At 43.9% G+C, this 15,190-nt stretch overlaps 1 protein-coding gene across 1 annotated transcript in view; it reads left to right on the top strand.

The window, feature by feature from the left end:
• dock3 (dedicator of cytokinesis 3) overlaps nt 1-15,190 on the top strand; it is a 56,068-nt gene that overhangs the window by 19,239 nt on the left and 21,639 nt on the right. The window contains exons 9-36 of the mRNA XM_069659589.1: nt 403-557; nt 701-782; nt 879-939; nt 1,043-1,190; nt 2,277-2,365; nt 4,293-4,418; nt 7,724-7,848; nt 8,000-8,162; nt 8,289-8,395; nt 10,172-10,343; nt 10,434-10,531; nt 10,839-10,922; nt 11,018-11,118; nt 11,215-11,296; nt 11,668-11,838; nt 12,451-12,643; nt 12,759-12,886; nt 13,010-13,156; nt 13,279-13,377; nt 13,484-13,578; nt 13,771-13,846; nt 13,981-14,081; nt 14,175-14,233; nt 14,334-14,482; nt 14,608-14,693; nt 14,798-14,824; nt 14,931-15,026; nt 15,118-15,178. Of these exons, the coding sequence (XP_069515690.1) occupies nt 403-557; nt 701-782; nt 879-939; nt 1,043-1,190; nt 2,277-2,365; nt 4,293-4,418; nt 7,724-7,848; nt 8,000-8,162; nt 8,289-8,395; nt 10,172-10,343; nt 10,434-10,531; nt 10,839-10,922; nt 11,018-11,118; nt 11,215-11,296; nt 11,668-11,838; nt 12,451-12,643; nt 12,759-12,886; nt 13,010-13,156; nt 13,279-13,377; nt 13,484-13,578; nt 13,771-13,846; nt 13,981-14,081; nt 14,175-14,233; nt 14,334-14,482; nt 14,608-14,693; nt 14,798-14,824; nt 14,931-15,026; nt 15,118-15,178 (3,081 nt within the window). The remainder of the gene's footprint in view (nt 1-402; nt 558-700; nt 783-878; nt 940-1,042; nt 1,191-2,276; nt 2,366-4,292; nt 4,419-7,723; nt 7,849-7,999; nt 8,163-8,288; nt 8,396-10,171; nt 10,344-10,433; nt 10,532-10,838; nt 10,923-11,017; nt 11,119-11,214; nt 11,297-11,667; nt 11,839-12,450; nt 12,644-12,758; nt 12,887-13,009; nt 13,157-13,278; nt 13,378-13,483; nt 13,579-13,770; nt 13,847-13,980; nt 14,082-14,174; nt 14,234-14,333; nt 14,483-14,607; nt 14,694-14,797; nt 14,825-14,930; nt 15,027-15,117; nt 15,179-15,190) is intronic.

Raw genomic sequence — 15,190 nt, 5'->3', positions numbered from 1 at the left:
ACCCCGGAAGACTCAAATGTATTATTAAATGGACATAATGAAACAAAGCTGCCATATTCATCATAGTAACAGTTGTTGTACATCATAAACACATATAGAAGTCACAGGAATGCGCCCTCCCTGCAGCCCCTAACAATAAATACAGACGTACCAGCAGTGTCCCATAATTCATTCTTCATGTCTTTATTGAGATGGCGGCCTGTATGTCAGAGTCTACTGTAAATAGCATGTATGTGACAGGTGGAAATATACCGTAGAGCATATATCAATAAATTATTCACCTCTTACAGTCACACTATTGATCTTTTAAATAGGATTATCCACACACAGAGTGGCAGCTACTTGGCCTCTCTTACAGTGAGGACCCGTCTTATTAGCGGTCACTTTCTTCTTCGTTCCCAGGGTGACAGCCTGAGACAGCGCCATGGTGACGGTTGCCGTGTCCCCGTGTCCCACCACCTCTTCATCAACCTGAAGAGCTTTACTTACAACAGCATCAGCGAGGATGCAGACGTCTTCTTCTTTCTGTACGACACTCGCGAGGCCAAACAGATCAGGTACGGCAGAGATTCTCTGTGAACACGTAACGCAAACACACACGTGTCCACACGCATACACACACTACATCTGTCCAGCACATTCACTGAGGCATTTTGTGGTTGACAAATACTCTGACACTGTAAGTTGTCTTCTTTCGCAGTGAGAAGTTTATGGTGAAACTGAACAAAAATGGAGGACCAAAGAATCCAGAGAAGGTTGATCGCCTGTGTGCTCTCTTTACGGTAACATATTGTCCTTTCTAGACTTAAATACGACACATTATATTCTGTTTTTAAACCCTTACTGGATTCTGTTTACATTCCCCTTTTTCTCTTTAGGACCTGAGCAGTAAAGACTTGAAGAGAGACCTTTACATTGTTGCACATGTCATAAGAACCGGTAAAAGCAAAGTTTGCAAAAGCATGCATGAACACATTTAATGACAGAAGTTTTAGACATATCAGCGCTTCTTCTTAGCAACTCCCTCTCTTTTTGTTTCCAGGTCGTATGCTGCTGAACGACTCAAAGAAAGGCCCACCTCATGTGCAGTACAGACGACCTTATGGCTGCGCTGTTCTTGCCATGAGTGATGTTTTCCACACCATCACAGACCTTAAAGAGGAGAAGGACTTTGTGCTCAAAGTTTATACGTGAGTGTACATTAAAAGCTCCTTTTCCTCTTCTTCTTCTTGAATATAAATACATTAGTAGAAACCAGAATTCCTCTGGCATTTTAAAGTGTGAAATAGATCATAAAAACGGTGAACCTGTCAGTGAAATTGCTTGGTAGTTTCATGGCTTTTGTACTCTTGGAAATAGAGTTTTTGCAGTGAGGTGAGACTGTGTGAATATTCTGCAAAGCTCTTGCATGACAACCTCGCGTTCGCTGTTGATTCCTGGCGTGTTTTGACCAGAATGATAATGAAGTGTCCTCTGGAAAATCAATAGCTGCTCACCCTGGGCCCGAGATAGGGCACTTGGCGTGTTGTGAATCTGGCTGCTTCTGTTAAGCTTTGCCACAGAGCGCCACTCCTGTACGCCGGCCAACCGAGCGAAGGAAGGAGACACAGAGAAGGAGAAGGGAAGAGAAAGAGAGAGATGACACTCAGATAATTGAGCAAAGCTAGAGGACAAAGCAAAATAACACCGAGCTCAGCACTTTCTCGTGTCAGTCAACAGCTTGAATGTCTCCTTGAGTCCCTGCTGTCCCCTTCAGTGTTCGCTCGGGGTCAGAGGTCAATCATACACTTTCCCATCCTGTTGTGTGACATTTTTGTTGTGTGGTATTTTAAAGATAACTATACAGCGCAGTGTGAAATAAAGATTTTAAGAATAGAAAGCTGTCGTTTTTATTGGATTTCTCTTGCTGAGGCAAAGAGCTCTTCCCTTTAAAAAGCAAGCAGTGATTCAGTGCTGAGCTGCCTCCAAACTGTCGGCTCCTATAACGCTCCAGTCTGTGCATTTCCCCATGCCATCCCAGGGGCCTTCGGGCCCACAGTAATGAAAAAGGCTGGTAGAGAGCTGGCTGTCAGGTTTGCTTAGTGAGCTGTGCATTTGGGCTAATGTGCTGCTTGATAGCACCTCCCCCCGCTGCTACCTTTTCTCCAGGAGGAAATCGTCTCGGGGACACATGCTGTTCGTGTAGTCCCCATGCGCACAGTCCTGATCCCTCCATCTGGACCCACTAATGGGTGTGTTGTTAACAGCCCTGCCCAACTGTCTCTCTCTCTCTGCAGATGTAACAACGAGAACGAGTGGTACCAGATACACGAGAACATCATCCGCAAGTCCAACACCAAGTACTCAGCTCCCAGCACCAACTATGGTAAATATGTCGTCTCTACAGATATGTTACCTGTTTGCTCTCCCTGAGGTTACATTTGTATTTTCTTCTTTGGTTAGAATTCAAAGCAAAAAAAGTTTGTTGCTATTGTATCTATCCAAACTGATCCAGTTGGTGAGTAAGCTGGTAGGGGGTCCATGTCTCGCTCAGGTTATATGTCAGGATTAGGATATACAATGATGGGGTTTTGATATTGAAACTGGAACACACAAAAAGTTTGTATTGTTTGTATTTTGCCCAAACTTTGAACTTAATTCCTCCACTCCAGTACTACGGAGCAGAGACTCCTCTTTCATGCCAAGAAATAGAATTGTCTGAAGCTAATCGAACCGACTTCTGGCTGCTTAATGTTAAAGGACAAATAAGAGAGTTGCATCGATATTCTCATCGAACTCTCTTAAAAGAAATGAGTAGGGCTTTAAGTTCTTTCTTTATTTAATGTTTGGTCTGTAAATGTTAGAAAAGACTTCTTAAAGAACCCTTGATGAAGTCTTCTAAACTGTCCAGAATCTAAAAGATATTCAGTTTTATCTCATAGAAGATTATCAGCCAAATATTGACATTTAAGAAGCTGGAATCAGGGAAATTAAGAGATTTATTGTTATTTAAGGAATGTAACTGTCAGAAGATGATTAATTGATTATAATACAATTTTATTTATAACTAGTTTTTGATCCACTAACAGATTCATCATCTTATATTGTATGCTCTAAAAACAAAGCATGTTTCCCAAAATGTGAACCGATTTATCCTTTAGTCCACCAATTCAGCCAAAAACACAAAAGTTATAATCTCGAAGATCTCAGTTTCGTTCCATTTGGCAGCACCTGTGGCGATAAACGGTAATATCAGGAGCACACTTCACAGATATCCAGACAGTGTGGCATGTGTGACGTCCACGGTTGGCTCCGGTTGTAACTTTTTAGACTGTTTGCCTTCATCTGAGCGTCCAATTTGTTTCTTTTTCTTTGGATTTTCACATATTTTTGAAGTTGTATCTGTAGTCATCGATCTTTTCTTTGTTTGTTCAGCCATAGTAGATTACTGTTTACTCGCAACACTTGCAGAGACCGGAAAAGCAGCCGCTTAGCTCCGCCTACCCTCTCTGGCAGACCAACCTCTGCTGGGTGATGGAAAACGAGAAAGTTGCACCAGACACCGAGTCTGTAAAAATACTATATACTGCAAATGCAAAGGCTTTCATCAGTGGGCCATAGGCTCAATCACCATTGTGTTACCTCATTCGGCGATAGATAGTGACTTAACAGACATTTATTTAAATGAAGATCTTCGAGATTATCACTTTAAGTAAATTACTTACGATGAAGCCCAGGAAGGACCCTTTCAAATGTCGTTTAAACGCACTTCATATTACAAAAGACTGTAAAGTATATTGACCACCTGTATATCTCTTCATAATCACCTGAAGGAGGAAATACTCCAATGGTTTTGCTAGCATGAAAAGTAAATGCAGGTCTCTTGGCTCAATCTAACTGTGTGTAAATTACAAAATGGCCTCACTGTACGCGTGAACTCTCCTCATTTACTCCTGCTTTTCTCTTTATGAGCGTGTCACGGTTTGATATATGACTCATGCCTCACAAAAATCTGTCACTAGGTTTGTACCCATATTTTTCCTTGCTTTCTTGCGTAATTTCCACACCACTGTTTCTCCTCCCTCTGACTCCGATCACGTCTCTCCATCCTCTCCTCTGTCTGTCTTCTCCTCCCCCACGCTCTGACTAATGTCCTTTAAATACCCCTCTGTCCCTCCTCTCTCCCATCTTTCGCTTTCATTCCTTCAATTCCACTTTCCTCCCACAACCCTACACCTCTTCCATTGCCCTTTGCCCCCCATTTACACGCACACTTATGCCCCCCTCCCCCCTTACTCTTGCCCCCCCCCCAGGCCTGATCATATCTCTGCAGCTGCTGCGGGGTGAGCTGGAGCAGATCAGACGGGAGAACCAGGCTGTGTTCAACAGGGCCCTGGCACTCACACGCAAACTGGGTTTCCCAGATGTCATCATGCCAGGTAAGGAGGCAAAGAGCAGGAGGCGGTAATGGGGGCAGAGAGGTTCAGGAGAGGAGGAGGAGACAAGAGGCCAGATGGCTTGGAGGAATGAAAAGAGGGAAAGGTCATGGATCAGGTTACAGAGGATGCAGAGGAAGGAGGAGAAGGAGAGAGCAAGAGGGATGTAGGAAAAGCAATGGTGAAAGATAGTATAAAAGAAAACCAGCACCAGTAAGATGTAGGAGAGAGCAAAGTGGACATTTATATTCTAGCTTTACAGGTACTTGTACTTGACTATTATACTTAAACACTTCAGAGGAACATACTGTACTTTTTATTGCACTAAAGGGCTGCACGGTGGTGCAATGGATAGCGCTGTTGCCTCACAGCTAGAAGGTTCCTAGTTCAAACCCCGGCTTGGACGAAGGGGGCCTTTCTGTGTGGAGTTTGCATGTTCTCCCCGTGCATGTGTGGGTTTGGTTCCACAGTCCAAAGACATGCTCGTTGCCCGTGAATGTGAGTGTGAAAGGTTGTCTGTCTCTGTGTGTCAGCCCTGCGATTGACTAGCGATCAGTCCAGGGTGTACCCCGCCTCTCGCCCAATGACAGCTGGGATAGGCTCCAGCCTCCCGCGACCTTAAACAGGATAAGCAGCATAGATAATGGATGGATATTGCACTAAATATATCTGTCAGGTGTCATTACTTGTTAGGGATAAAATCATTGCAGTTCAAAACATAAGATAAGTTAGAACTTTATTAATCCCGAAGGAAATTATAATGCCAGATAGCTCCAAAAATACGGTGCAAAATTCGACAAAAAAAACAATATTACAATAGTTATCTACAAAAGTAGGCAGGAAGTAATCACACATACATGACACAGAAAGACATTTGCTCCACTGTTTCCAGAAGCAAGGGGAATACCTTTTGTCTCTTAGTGTGGGCTGTGTTTGAGGCCCAAACCATCCAATCATTTTACAAAAACTACAAAGTTTTGAGGAAAAAAAGGCCTCAAATTAGTTTTTTCTGATGTCCTACCTCCCTTTCCTACGTGCTATTTAAGGCGGCCAAGCCTCTTAATCTTCACACTAATGATCTAACTCTGTATTAAGTTGTAAAACATTTAACCAGCTACAATAAAATGACATCTTACAAATGGATGCATCAGATATAATATTAATGAATTTTTCCGCAACACCAGGATTCATAAATTGCCCCGTTGTTACTTGTCCTTCAGTATCTAAATGTTTCTTTTAACGCTGGTGTTTTGGAGAGTCTCAGTCCGTCACTCTCAATTTTCCGTGAGATCTGCATTTAGGTCAGGTGCTGAACAAATGATGAAGAGCAGAGGTCTTCAAAGATAACTCAAAGAGAGATAGAAAGAGAGAGGTGTGTGTTTATTTCCGTATATTTCATCAGATAAAGTTGCTCTGCTTTGTGTCTACTGAGAATGTAAGATCCTCTCCTCTCTCCTTTCCCCTCCTCCTCTCTTATCTCTCCTCTCCTCTCTTCTTTCCTCTCCAGCTCCTTTCCAGTTAGCCTGAAATACCTCCCAATATCAACCCTTGTGACTCATCCATCCCCAAGGAAATGACTTAGATATAAATAACTATAATCTGATTTTATAAATAACTGCAATATCTTCCTCCGCTGTTGCCTCTGATATTTATTTCATTAAACAGTGACCTCACAAAAGGTGCTGAGGCAGTCATGAGCTACAGTGTATCACAACTCAGCGGGGTCATTTTTCATTGACAAGAACAATGTCGTGTGGTGCACATCCTAGTCCGCTCAGCAGCTTAATTTATGTTGACCGCTCGCAGTTCATCAGTGCAACAGAGGCTGACGCGTACATTATAACTTAGTAACATCGCAGAGGCAGGAGACATGTTTGTTGTCATAGTCTGGGAATTTCTGAGACGCACTTGTCCTGTTGTGGTGAGTAGCATTGAACCTCCAGAGAGGCTCAGAAAGTGCTGCAGGGCAATGATTTTACACATGACGTCCTGCGTCAAACTTCAAAGAATGCCTGTTTAACATTGCACTCCTTTAGCTTTGTTTGACTTACAGGGAAAATGGTGCAGCAGAAAGAGAGATCTTTTTATTCAGTGCATACCTCTTCGCTGTCACAGTGTTGCACCTCCATTTCCTGCAGTGTGGCTTGACTGCAGACAGTTGTGTGGAATATTTGGGAATGCTACGCTAGTAGTAGACTCAAGCGTCTAGGCTCAAGTGGAGGAGTGGGCCACAGAGGTCTCTATTTACACCATGAATGTAGCATTGGAGATGGATACAATGCTCTACTCAGCATTGCAGCCATTTGGTCCCAGTGGCCACTCCCGGTATTGCAATTGAAATGATTGGCTCTATAGACCTTTATAATTAAAGAGTTCATCCAACTGTTGGCTGAGTGGAAACATACAGACATTGAGCCGCAAAGTAGAGATAAACCTGGAAGATAGAAAGGGCTGAAGTGCCAGGCGAGTAACTTTCATTCAAGCAAATTTGCCCAATGTTTGAGTCCAGTGTCCAATTCTTAAAGAACATCCACACTCCATACCCAAGAAAATTGGGGACAATATGGTATCATCAGCATATAGGTTTGTTATTTCTTAATAAGGACCAATGACTGTATATAAAGATAGACAATGTGTCTACATCTACAGTACTGTTATTGTACAAAAGTGAAGCCAAAATACCCCCAAGTCAGACGCTACCATCTTGCGCTGGGGGTGTCTTTTGGAGCCAGAGACTGCGTAGTAGGGATCGGCGGGTGGAGCCACGTTAACTATGTCCCGCCCCTGGAAAAAATGGCAAGGATCCCGAACGTTGGCGTATTTAACAGCTTCTTGTGCTGGTCTGAGGTTAACGTTCACAGATATGGAAACTTCAATAACTGTAGTGATTGTTTTAGTTACGTCTCCCCTCGCTGTTCCTCCTCTACTCTGCTAATCCAGCACAGATCGGCTGCAGGAGCCGTTAAAATAAACTTGTCAGGAAAATGAACACTTGGACATAAATCAGCATGATAAGAAGTAACTATAATGACAGAAATCATGTTTAAGAAACATTTATTTGAGGTGTATTTTGATTTTATAGTTTGTCTCATGTCCTATCTGTTAACATGGAGGGGGCGGGCTTTATGACCTATACTGCAGCCAGTCAGCAGGTGGCGCTCGAAATCTTTTGGCCTCACTTTAAGGGAGCTGTCATGTCGTCCATCTTTTAATACAGTCTAAAATCAGGACATGTAAACCGACTTTTATATGTTTAAAATCGTTTGATTTGTCCTTTGACCAAAGTTTCTCCTGTGTAATTGTCCTAGGTGACACACGCAATGACCTCTATCTGACCCTGGAGCGGGGGGAGTTTGAGAGGGGCGGCAAGAGCGTCCAGAAGAACATCGAAGTCACGCTCTATGTTCTCTACGCTGACGGGGACACACTCAAAGTATGACAGATATGCACACGAGTTTTAATGTAGCATATCATTAATATATGAGTCATGATGAGTGTACACGTCCTCTCATACAACCACACATTAGTTTGATATGTCATTAGCAATATATTCACTAGATGTACCATGCTGCTTCTCTTCTCAGGACTGCATCAGTTTGGGCAGCGGGGAGCCCAACACAAGTGAATACCGCTCCTTTGTTCTGTACCACAACAATGGCCCGCGCTGGAGTGAGATGGTCAAGCTGCCCATTCCCATAGATCGTTTCAGGGGGTCCCACCTACGCTTCGAGTTCAGACACTGCTCCAGTGAGTCAGAAATGCAGTCATCCCTCACTACATGAGTTTATTAGGACACATTTGGATCATGGTCTGAAATGTACGGTTTGTGCTGTGTGGATACGGTTTGATGATGCGTGATGTGCTTCCTTTCAGCTAAAGACAAAGGAGAGAAGAAACTGTTTGGTTTTGCCTTCACTCCTCTGATGAGGGAAGATGGGACAACACTGTCGGATGAAAGCCATGAGCTGTATGTCTATAAGGTATGTGCAGGTTTAACACACACACTTTTTACATTCGATAATCTGAATATATGAATGTAATCATAAGTGACAGACTTTTGTCTCTCTTAAACTTCAACCTTCACATTTAAAGGTTGAGTGCATTAAAGTGGCCCAGCTGTGGCAGTGTGTTTCTGTGTTGTTGGAGCATCCCGTGCTCGGGATATGACTCTGACATCTTGTACTAAAATGCACCATCCATTTTGTCTGCTCTCCTTCAGCAGAACATGTACAACAGTAGCTACTCTGACAGCTCGGCTGCTCCAAATGACTCATTCAACTGTAACGTTAAGAGTGTTTTGTCTTTAGGCTTTTGTTAGCATTTTCAATTGAAGAATAACCCCGTCATTTAGAGATCTGCCTCATGAAACATTATTTTATAATATGACACAAGGAGCTTCAAAAGGATTTGGCTGAATAATACAGTCTGTCTGTTAAAGATTTTGAGTTTGCGCATATGGAAGAGAGGTCTCCAAAAGCATGTATAGTTAGCTTAGACTTAGCACTTCTAAATAGTATGCCTCATTTTTAAACTAGCATCAATATATCAGTCGTGGAAACCTTCTGTCACCTTAAACATTTGGCTAATTCTAGCTATATATTCCTGGCAGACATGCTAACATTTTAAGCATGCTAGCTTTCTGATCAACTTAAATCATTGTTAGCATGTGTCACAGCTAACACAACCCTGGGAAAAGGTACACTAGTTCTCGTCTCTATTGCCCTTGCACATAAATCCATTGTGTCAAGCATTTGGCTGCCAGGCTAAAGGTAAGTGCAATGGGCCGACTCCCCGCCCGGCGCCTCTCCGCTAGGCGCTAGGCTAGCTCACTCTCTGTGCTCACTCTCTGTGCTCCAACACATCCTCGCGTCAGTGCTCTTTTAACTTTAAACGAACACTCGGCAACAGAGGGGAAACTCGATGGTCTGTCCTCTCTTGCAGCACTCACACATATAACCTGAACTGCATCGGTTTAACCTCTAATCTCTTCCCTCCTTAATTAAACACTGGCGATAGTAAGGCCCACCCCCCTAGCCTGACAGCCATAAAGTTCATCCAATCAGGAGATAGTGTGCCGTGACATGCTAAAATACCACCCTCAAAATAACATTTTAGTGTTGTAGCACTAGCATTAGCAAACAACATTAGGATGCTATGAAGCACAAAGTAGCTACTCAAAGTCATTAGCACTGTGTACTAATATGCTAACGGCCCATATGCTAAATGCCCCAACTGGCTGGCCACTTGAGCTACAGTAGCTCTTCTGTTATATGGGACCACACGGGCCAGCCTTCGCCCCCATGCGCATCAATGAGCCTTGTCTGCACATGACCCTGTCGCCGGTTCACCATTTTTCCTTCCTTGGACCACTTTAGGTAAGTACTGACCCCTGCAGAACGGGAACACCCCACAAGAGCCGCAGTTTTGGAGATGCTCTGACCCAGTCGTCTAGCCATCACAAATTGGCCCTTCAAAGTGGCTCACATCCTTACGCTTGCCCATTTTTCCAGCTTTCAACTTCGAGGACAGAATGTCCTGTCAGTGGTCATAATGTTATGGCTGATTAGTGTAGACTTTCTGTGCTCAGAGGGCAGTCAACACAATAAGAGCACCCTGCTGCAGTTGCGATCAGAGCAGTTATCGACAAGAACTGTAACCGTCTATCCCAAGAAGATGATGGTGCAGTGCCATAGCTCAATTTATTTAACTCCAAACATCAACAACTCTCCTCTTTCGCTCTTGTATCCATCTTCTAGTGTGATGAAAACGCCACCTTCAGCAACCAGGGCCTGTACCTGAGTCTGCCCTGCTGTAAAGAGGACTTCAACAGCTGCCCCAACCTGCCGGCCAACCTGCCCTTCCAGAGAAGCCCCAAAGAAACCTTCTGGGTCTCCACGATACTCTGCTCCACCAAACTCACACAAAATGGTAATTTGACACCTCATTTGCTATTCTTTTCTATATTTTCACCTCCTGGTCAATTTGTTTCCACTCATTTAATTTTAATTCTGTTCTCAGTGGACCTTCTGGCTCTTCTGAACTGGAAGGCCCATCCAGACAGGGTGTTGGACATCCTCGGCCGATTACGTCAAATTAGCGGGGAGGAGATCGTCAAGGTAACTGACATCACATAATTTAACTCTGATTTTATATTCACAACACACATAGTTAAATGAAACATCAGATACCGTGTCCCCATATAACCTATATACAATTGCAGTGCAGGAAGCTCAGCTGATCGAATACAGGAAAGCATCAGATACTGTGTAAAAGCATATAATACACTTGAGAAGACACATTTCAGAATTGAAAAGAGGTTTTAGTGTTTTTGGATGAAGGGACTACCCTTTGTTTCTATTTTAGTAACCAGCGAGCTTTTTAATGTGATGGTTGTTCTGAGTGTTTTGTTTGTTCTCTTCACAGTTCCTGCGAGATGTCCTGGATACGCTCTTCTGTCTTTTAGATGACAACACAGATAAATACGGGCCGCTGGTTTTCCAGTCACTGGTAGGAAAATTAAATGAGCACAGCTACACTCCTCTGATCTACTTGCCTTTAAGCAGAGGAATAAGGAATACACATGTGTGTGTGTGTGTGTTTAGGTGTTCATCATTAACCTGCTCAGGGACAGCCGTTTCTACCACTTCAGACCCGTCATGGACTCCTACATCCAAAACCACTTTGCTGGAGCTTTAGCTTACAAGTATATTCACTTAATTCTTTTCATGTTATAAAAATCTAGATTTAAATATCTACAAAGTTTCTCTTAATATGGACTCTTGTAATTTCAAACCTGCAGAGAGCTGATTCGATGTCTGAAGTGGTACATGGATCGCTCGGCCGAGGTAGTCCGACAAGACCACATCCAGGAAGCCATGAGGGTAAAGTGTCACACGTTCTTCCTTTCTGCGCTCCTTCTACTGGGATTAATTAGTAAGACGGGGGTCAAACAGGAGGGCTGATAAGGAGTAATGTGATGCCATGTAAGGCCTCAGAGAGTGAGTCCCCTGCTGAGGAAGGAAGTTATCAGAAATCTCTACAGATATTGACGCGAGTGAAACATTTCCCCGTCGTCTTTGAAGTCCCTTTTCTGATGACCTTATGTGTAGGGGTTTTCTGTTACCAGACTGTGATTCTTTTCCTGATGATCGACCCCAAATCAATTCAGTCCTCAGCACTTGTTCACTGTGAAATAATTCATGGTGCATAACAAAGCGTTCCTCAGCTGACTGTACATCTCCCGACTCCTCAGGCTCTGGAGTACCTGTTCAAGTTCATTGTCCAGTCCCGCATCCTTTACTCGAGAGCCACCTGCGGGATGGAGGAGGAGCAGTTCAGGGCGAGCATCCAAGAGCTCTTCCAGTCCATCCGCTTCGTCCTGAGCCTGGATAGCCGCAGCTCCGAGAACCTGGTGTTCACGCAGGTCAGACAGTTCAGCACATTCACTGCCTGCTGCTCTGATGACGCACAGCGTGTCTCATTTTATCTGTAGTTATAAATGTTTTTACTTTCTCTTATAACCATCCTCTAAGTTTGCCTTCATGACTCATACTTATCATTTGTTGACTTGTTTTTTTTTTTGTTTCATTCTTCTTACTTTGTCATTTTGTCCATTGTGTGACTGTTACCATCCTCGGCTTGCTGACAGTTTAGGTGTGTGAGCAGCTGCATGCCTTTCTGTGGTCATGCTGTGGGGCTCTCGTCCATCTCAGTAAGTCACAGCGCCCCCCTGTGTTGGTTCCCCAATGCAGCAGAGGCTGGATGATGTATTGTTAAGTAACAGATATGCAGTCGGTGCTTAAGATGCGGCTACTGTGCTGATTATTTATACCTGAGATTACAGCTGAGGAAGAGGATGCATTACCTTTCAGAAGATAAATAGCAGCTTTTGGTGGCTATTTTGTTTTTTGTCACTTAAAATTTAACAATAATTCTCATAAGAAGTATTTTATTTAATGCTTTATACATGTAGCGTCTTTAAAATATGTTAATCAGTATGTGCACTACAAACCACGTCCTTTGTTTCTCCCTCCAGGCAGCGCTGTTGAACAGCTTCCCCGACATCTTTGATGAGCTGCTGCAGATGTTCACTGTTCAGGAGGTGGCTGAATATGTCAGGGGCACTCTAGGGAGCATGCCAAGCACAGTGGACATCGGACAGTCTATGGATGTAGTCAAACTGCAGTCCATCGCTCGTACAGTTGAGAGCCGCCTCTTCTTCTTCCCCGGTGAGACAAATGTCAAGATATATGCAAGATATCCGTACATGTTAGAGATTGTGCATACAGCGCTTTGCAGTTTCATCCTCATTCCTTTCTTCTTCTATCTTTTCTTTTCCCTCAGAGTCTCGTAGTATTCTGCTGCCGGTGGTTCTGCATCACATCCACCTGCATCTGCGCCAGCAGAGGGAGCTGCTCATCTGCTCTGGGATCCTAAGCAGCATCTTTTCCATAATTAAGACTAGCTCCATGGTATGACAGAAAAGTTAAATTGAATTAGTAAATACCAAATAAAAACAAATCTGTAGCCTTCTTGCATCTCTGTTGATGAATCAACATGTCTCTGCTTCCTTCTCCCTGCTCTCCGTCTCTCAGGAGTCTTCTGTTCAGGAGGAGGTGGAGATGATGGTGGAGAGCCTTCTGGACGTGCTGCTGCAGACTCTGCTGTCCATCATGAGCAAGTCTCACTCTGTGGAGACGTCCAGAGGACAGCGCTGTCCCCAGTGCACGGCCGAGATAACGGTAAGCTTCCACTCAATGTGCCAGTCTGACAGGAATTAAAAACAGGTGGGATTAAGTGAATATCTTCGGTTGATTAACCTTTAAAATAAACGTTCCCGTATCTGTCATTCTCTCTGGCGCAGGGGGAGTATGTGTCCTGTCTTCTGTCTCTGCTGCGACAGATGACAGAGATCCACTTTCACCATCTACTCAACAACTTCCACAGCAAGGAGGAGCTGAAGGTGGGAGACTCTGAGTCACGGAGATGAGCGTGATTGCAGCATTTTGCAGCAGCCTGCTCGCTACATACCTTGACTGCATACTCTTTCTTAATATATTCCTCGGCAGGAGTTCCTGTTGAAGATCTTCTGCGTGTTCCGCAATCTAATGAAACTGACTATCTTCCCCCGAGACTGGAGTGTCATGAGGCTTCTAACGAGTCAGTGAGTCTGCTTTTACATTTCTGTCATGCAGTCTTTGTCCCAGAGATGGTAAGGGAATACAGCCAACCATTAGATCAGGCTCTCTCTAGATAATCCTGCTCTGAAGGTGACGCTTGTGTTGCAAATCTTTTCATCTATTTTTGGCAGCTACCTCGATTGGTAAGCTGACAGTGTAATGTTTGCTTTCTGCAGTATCATCGTAGTGACAACACAGTTCCTGTCTCCGGCGCTGCACAAGAACTTCTCAGAGGCCGATTTTGATTTCAAGGTGTGTGTCTGAAAAAAACCACTACGCCACGAAGCTGCGAAATATCAGACGCTTTTCCATGATTCAGTGTCTGAAACGATTGTTACACATTCAGGTAAAGCATTTATTTCCTTGTGTTTTTGTGTGTGTGTTAGGTGTGGAACTCCTTTTTCAGCCTCACTGTACTGTACATCAACCAGCCCAGTCTGCAGCTGGAGGCGATCGGCGCGGCTAAGAAGAAGAAAGTCCTCGACAAGTACGGACTTACAGTATTTTCATAGCGTGTGTTCTTTTCAACACAGGTTTATTATTCATCTAACTTTCCACACTTCCTTTTTCTGCTCTCTAGGTGTGGAGACATGAGAGTGATGATGGCTTATGAGCTCTTCAGCATGTGGCAAAAATTAGGTGCGTCACACCGCTCATCAAACACACACCGCAGTGAGGCACCTGCGAATGAATGAATGAATGAAACTTACACTAAACTTACACTATGCGATATATTCAGGTGACAACAAGCCCCACTTCATCCCGGGAATGATGGGCCCCTTCCTCGGCGTCACCCTGGTGCCTCAAACCGAGGTTCGAAATATCATGATCCCCATTTTCCACGACATGATGGATTGGGAGCAGAGGAAAAACGGCAACTTCAAACAGGTTATTATGACGGTATTATGTAACGAACAACAGATTGTGTGCCTCGGTAGTTATTGTGAAAAAACTGCACAGCTTTTTGGCACAATACATGCCCAATTCATTTGGCCGAGTGTGTGTGTGTGTAGGTGGAAGCAGAGCTGATGGATAAACTGGACAGCATGGTGTCGGATGGGAAAGGCGATGATAATCACAGAGAGCTCTTCAGCCTTTTGTAAGCATCAAACTTGTGTTTAGTGAGCCTGTGAAGTGATACTCAGAATAATGCTGCTCTCATAGTGTTTCCACCTAACGTGCTTCTCTGTGTTGTCACCTCAGGACTCAGCTGTTTGGTCCTTACCCAAGGTGAGCTGTAACGCCCTCATGGCTTAGATTAAGAGACATGTTCATTCATATTTACTCCGTGTGCTTGCACCTTTCGTAAGAACATTTGACTGTGCTTTCCGTGCAGCCTGCTGGAGAAGATAGAGCAGGAGACCTGGAGAGAGACAGGGATCTCATTTGTCACATCAGTCACAAGGCTTGTTGAGCGATTACTGGATTACAGGTGAGCTGAGATTAAGGCGCACATAACGGCATTAATAGTTTGAGTCACTGCAGAGCAATGAGGATGAAAAACACATATTTTCTCTGTTAAGGGACTGCATGAAGGGAGACGAGATGGAGAACAAGAAGATCGGCGGTTCAGTCAACCTAATGGTGAGACGACCT

This window comes from Semicossyphus pulcher, unplaced genomic scaffold, assembly GCF_022749685.1.
Source record: "Semicossyphus pulcher isolate SPU_LCO1_2020_fin unplaced genomic scaffold, fSemPul1.0.p SCAF_13, whole genome shotgun sequence".
Taxonomy (NCBI): domain Eukaryota; kingdom Metazoa; phylum Chordata; class Actinopteri; order Labriformes; family Labridae; genus Semicossyphus; species Semicossyphus pulcher.
Note: the sequence above shows the minus strand (reverse complement) of the source record. Positions and strands in the feature narration are given on the sequence as shown.